Source organism: Colletotrichum orchidophilum, assembly GCF_001831195.1.
Source record: "Colletotrichum orchidophilum strain IMI 309357 chromosome Unknown Scaffold_16.1, whole genome shotgun sequence".
Lineage (NCBI taxonomy): Eukaryota > Fungi > Ascomycota > Sordariomycetes > Glomerellales > Glomerellaceae > Colletotrichum > Colletotrichum orchidophilum.
Window position 1 is genome coordinate 432,142 of NW_019172972.1, and position 6,000 is coordinate 438,141.

At 45.7% G+C, this 6,000-nt stretch overlaps 1 protein-coding gene across 1 annotated transcript; it reads right to left on the reverse strand.

The window, feature by feature from the left end:
- Positions 1-1,400: 1,400 nt before the first annotated feature.
- Positions 1,401-2,256, reverse strand: CORC01_02861 (uncharacterized protein; the record flags this gene model as incomplete). Its single annotated transcript, XM_022614511.1, has 4 exons — positions 1,401-1,472; positions 1,547-1,827; positions 1,882-2,097; positions 2,154-2,256. The coding sequence occupies 4 exons, from the start codon at positions 2,254-2,256 to the stop codon at positions 1,401-1,403; spliced, it is 672 nt and encodes a 223-aa protein (XP_022479125.1).
- Between the last annotated feature and the right edge of the window lie 3,744 nt (positions 2,257-6,000).

The following is a 6,000-nucleotide window of genomic DNA, read 5'->3' on the forward strand; positions in this document are numbered from 1 at the left end:
GACATGAAGACATTTCAGGGTCCTTTCATCTTAACAATCAGAGAAACTGTAATGTGTTTGATTCTCTTTGGAAATTTCCGACCGGATGGTAGATTCTCCGTCACATGTAAGTTTAATTCAGTGGAGGTGACGAATTGAATCATAGGCCAGCTTGTGCAGCTCCGACCGAGGGTTATATAACAGGTTTCCACATGCAAAATATAAAAGGAAATTGAGTTTGATCGCATGTGCATGAACAAAGGCAGGTCGATGTTGACGAGATGACTATGCATCTTGATAAGTTTACTTGTTCTTTAGCCACTACAATGTACGCAAACTACATTCATGTCATTGAGACATAACCGTCCTAGAGTGATAGTGATCACTGAAGACATCGTGACAGCATGACACAATGATCATTGAAGTTGGTTGGGGAGCGCAAGCCAGCCAAGACCCCACCGTCATCTTCTCAAATGCCTAGGCAACAGGGCAACACGTAGGGAATCATGCATAACCCAGTTCCTTGCATGTTCACTCCACCGGATCTTGTTTGGACGACAACAGCGGCGATACCGTGTACGATGAACAGGTGTTGGTATCGAACAGCTTGGAATTCCATCTCCGAATCATTAAATAAGGTGCCCAAATCGCATCTTCTCCGCTCATTAAGGTGTCCACTCACAAATGGTTAACACTCTCGCAGTTTCGGATTGTTTACAATACAGGTACATCTTTTGCCTAGGAAATCCACATTCATGAATAAGAACTCCCAAGCAACATTTTATTTTCAATAACAACTCAGTTTCCCCGGGCTAAATCTATTATATCAGGTACAGGTGGAATTTCGATATTCGATCGGTGCTTAATAACAGGCGTACTGGTTAACACATGTTGTAAGTCTTTAAGCTTGAACTGTCACTTGGTCACTTAGGTACTAATTAGTACCTGTTCAGGTCTACAAATGGCTGGAGATCATACTCAAATGCGTAGGCTAAAAGCTGACAAAATTCTCTTCAAAATCCAACGCCAATGTTAAGGTTCATGTTGGTATCCATATCACGGGATATTCGGATCCGAACCGTAGTTCCGAGGGGGGGACGAATGGTTAATTGACTGTATATTGGATCTCTGCGTGGGTTGTAAGAAAGAGAGGTTCTAACCGTAGTTTAGGCCATTAGTTGGAAGCTGATACAGAGACCAGTTGATGGTCCCTGCGCTTGCCCTGACTGGAAGTCGAATTGGACTTGTAATCCGACATTTCAAAAGTTATACGCAGTCGAAATAGAAAAGTTTTGAGTACATATACCTTCGATGAACAAGGAGAAACATACAACCGGCTGGTGAGCCTTAACATGTAACTCGCAGCTCACTCATTGCAATATAGTATTATACACTTGCAACTGCAACTTTGGCCACCAACCCTAAAATTCCCGCCGCAGTGATTGGCGAGGTTGCTCTTGAAAAGCCCTCCACGAATGGTAGACGCTCTTGCGCTAAAAATCTTTTGTAAGCTAACAATTAATGAAGGCAAGAAGGCAGGATTGCACATACTAAATAACACCTTCACCCATTCGGTGTTGGCATTGCCATCGTCCAAGTTTCCAAAAACAGAGAGGTAAAGAGCCGTCTCAATGAAGCTGAATTGGGTTCCATCAGCAGTGAGGTTGAATTCGGGGTTCGTAGCAGCAGCGGCTTGGAGACGTGAGACCCTGGCCTTGGCTGCTGTTGGGATGCTGATTGTAGTGTTCGTGAATTGGGATGCCACAGATTCCCAAATGGTCTTGTCGAAGGAATGGTTATCGCCAAAGTAAATGTCGTTACGGCTCAGACTCCCATCGTGTTCGATAACTAGCATTCCAAATTTAGCCTAAGCATACAATGTCAAAGTCTTGTTTGACTCACTGCCATGGGTGTTGAGGTCATCCAAGTTGAATGTCGCGTTATTGCCAGTCGTCGACGCGAGGAGAGCCTTTTGTCCGACCAAAGTGGTAGCAGCAGGATCAAGATTAACCGCTGCCGTAAAACCAGCAATGAGATCTGCAAGAGAGACATTCAAGCCGCTACGGGGGAGGTATCCGTGGTTTGCAAGAGCGTTAACCATCGGACAGGGGCTGCGACCTGAGAAGTGTCAACAGTAGCTCAAAACAGGAGATTCATCTGATACCATGTCTTACGATCGGCGGAGGTAGGTGCAGTCCAGTCATTAGTCCCACGTCTAACGGCGAACGCATCCACCGCGAAAGCGAGAGAGAGAATGAATATGGACTTGAAAAGCATGACGGGCAAAATGGGAGAAAGTGATGGGGTATGAGGGCAAACAATGAAGGAAGTCTAGAGAGGAAGCGACGAGGCAATGCGCAAGGCTTGGGCAGCTTCAATTAAGTCACCGGGCGGCCGACAACAGATTAATCTTTCTCATTTTTTCATTCTGAGCTATGAAGTAAGCAATGTCGTCCCCTGAAGTTCTTTCTATTGTTGCGATCAATCTCACGCGATTCCGCTTTCGTACGTATGGCCGTGTTGAGTACCAGAACGAGCAGATAAGTGCGTGATTCGAAATTGATCCCGAATCCTGCTTTCTTCTTCAGGGAACCCCACGATGGAAGAGGTGCCCGATCCGGGGGCCTGTGCCGAGACCTTGGCTGCAGCCGGGGAGGTCGGGACCATTCTTCGATTGACATTAACCAATGACCAAGCCTCAAAAGTCATCATGTAGGCAGCAGTAGCCTCGGTAAAATCGGAACAGCCTGTTTTCGGGCTGTCACCGAGGACGATGGGCACAATATCCGTGCTATTGTCGAAGGTGTTTTGAGACATATCCGTGCGCAGGCGTACCTAGCCAGGGTCGCATTGACATCATCCAATAGGGTTATAACACAGTTTACATGTAACAGGGTCGGCCCGCAATGGTCGGAAGAAAGATCTTGAACTCTATTAGAGTACATGTTCGTGAGGACAACATAATGCCATGATGGACCTTAGAATGGCCAGTAAACGATCACGCCTCGACGCCCAGCGCTCGGATACCACGGTGCTATAGATAACAACCGCTGCGTCGAGCATTTGATTACTTGTTACCAACGACCTAACATATCCTCAGCCTATCAAATCCGGCCATCTGGCTTGTAACAGTGAGAGAGATATATCGCATCGTGTAAAGACTACTTCGTTCAATCTGCCTTAGGGTGTCGGCTACAACATTTAATAGAAAAGTCCTGAGTATATGTCATATTTTGGGCATTTCTATTGAGAATTCCTTTGATAGCACATCATTCTTCCACCTCGGCTTCATTGCCAAAAAGGAGGTACGAAGAGCAGGGGTGGATAATATTGTCACAAGCGCTAGTCAAAGCAATGGGGAATGTAAAACAAAGCCCAAGCGGTCCGCCCTAAGGGGAAATTAAAACGGCGTCACCGACGCCGCCAGTCCTTTTCGAAAGGGCTGTGTTTCCACATCTTTTTTATGAGTGATTTTTTAATAGCCTCTACTATCGGCCCTTAGGAACCCATGTCTGGCAATGTTGACCACACTACTTGCAGAAGTCTGAACAGGAAACGACGAAAAGTTTAGGAAGTTCACACTGGGACTGATGAGGAACGGGCATGTTTGGAACCCTAAGTTCTGTGAGAAGGGTAGCAAAACTAAGGTTGTTAAACTTACAGATGCGTGCCAAATGGCCACTCTAGATACTTATCATGTCTTGTTGACCGTGAATGAGGGCCATCATGCCATGCTAAAAACGAAACTACTACAAGCTATTAGCTAATCTAAAGCTTCCACCTAGAAGAGGGAATTTTGGGTGTCCCGATGAGGGCAACGAAATTGATCTACACATGCACGGATAGGTAATGAATGAGCGAATAGATTTACAATGGACAGATGCTTGGATCAAAGAAGTGGGCCGTTCAGAGTTAACACAGGAGCGTATCAGCTTTTGACAGGTCTCTTTTCCAGAGTACGTAGGCAAATTTGTTTTCTTTCCAACAAAATAATCTGGTCCGAAGCTGACTGTTCCTGACATTGACGACATAGCGCTGTGACTTTAACCACCATCTATAGAAGACTATCACAGCGCCCTCTATAGATATGTTTTCTTTACTCTCCTAGGGTTATATTTATCATCGGTAATAGACTTAACTTCTCATCTCTTTAGCACTTAATTCAGTGTAGGTGTTCCTTCCGGGATTTCCTCCCATCTAATATATACGAAAAAGACGCCAAGGCCTTGCGCGTATTTAGCATGCGAAGTTCAATTCAAAACCGTTTAAAAGAATGTGAGGAATCTAATAGGTATGCTGACGCGGAGTTCGCGGCCCCGTTTCACGCTGCCTTACATGCATCAGCAACAAATCGGCAATATCTCGATGCGATAGCCAAGGACTTGCGCTCTCCACTATCAGTCTACGGGCATTATGAAATTTGCAAGCTTTCGCTCCACAAGTAGTTGCAAGATTCCGAAGACTGCACGCCACTATCACTTACATCCGAATGCGGTCACGAGAATATTGTCCAACTTTTAGTGGATGTCAAATGCCACACCAGCTAAGCATATGTCCCCGGAAAACCCCAGATAGCTATCGCTTAGGACTCGACTGACTCAAGGGTTATTTACGGCAGGTCGCCTTTATCACTTACAGCAATGAATAGCCACGAAGCTATGGTCCAGATCCTTCTAAGGGCGAGAGAAGACTGGTTTGGACGTGCCGCAGTATATCGGCCTATGTCCATCAATAAGCGGTCACACATCATTGACCCTTGCAGTGCATTAGGGCCATGAGGCTGTTGTCAGACTGCTAATCAAGAACGGGTGGCTTGACATTAACTAACCTGACTTCGAAGGCCTCACACCTTTGGCTCATGCGGCCAGGTATGGATTCGAATAGGTCGTAAGAAGCTTGCTTGCCACTTATTGTATGAATCCAGATATTAGGGAGAGCGAAGGCTGGACCCCTTTCATGCATGCGAGCGTACTACCTTGGGCTACAGAGCCACCATGGAAATGTTATTCGAGACCCGCCCATGTCGACATAGTTTTAGTCAATCTTGGAGGGCAGGACGCGCTCCACTATGTGTGCAGCAACCCGGCTGTGGAAAAGTTGCTACCTGACTTGGCTGAGAAGCAGGAAGTCAGAGGGGTTACGAGATAGAGAAGAACATAATAACTTACTGCACAAGAACGCATAATGTAGCTGCAACCGCTTTGTAGAACTACAGCATTTCCACTTACATGGAGGCAATCATTTTCATAAGAGGACATATTCCCGGGCATCGGTGAAGGTATCGAGTGAACGGGCGAGGACATCGGAAAAGGGGTGCCCAGGAGGTTATGCATCGGCCTTTGACGGCCGCAGGCAAACGTCCCTTCTTCTTCACTTCCTTAGGTAATATATAAGTAGACCAATGTTACGAGTCTTCGTTACTCCAATGGCATCCGATGGGATAACCACAAGAAACCGTTGGCAATTGGGTTTTCGGTCCAAGCTTAGTCTGTTCAATGGATGAATTCCATGGCACTCGGTCACAAGCAAAGCACAAAATTAATAGGGTCACATCAGCCTTATCGGCACCTACCACAGGAGATTCGTATTGTAGTTACTCGATGCAAATGTGAGGATCGAGATGGTCTTAGCACTGTCTAACGGTTCATCGCTTTGCACTCGTGATGTTGCAAAGTTTGAAGCGGACATCCCTACAGCTTGTGGCTTCCTAAACATCGAGAATCTGTGCAAAAGAGGAAGCCAGATTTGCTCAATACTATGCTTAAGAAGGGGATGGAACAGAAAACGAGAGATGAGGTAAGACAAAGAGAAAGATGAAGACGGAAAGTGAGACATTCTGCGTAACCTTGAGCTTGCAGTTTACAGTAATATGAATGACGAGACTTTAGAGGCCTTAACAGCTTTTACTATCCAAATAGAGTTGACCTGTTATAGATATAAGCCGGCTTCTGAAATGTTCACGGGTACCTATAGATATAAAGAATAGCTTCGAAAGTTTAATACTACCGATGAAATTTAAGT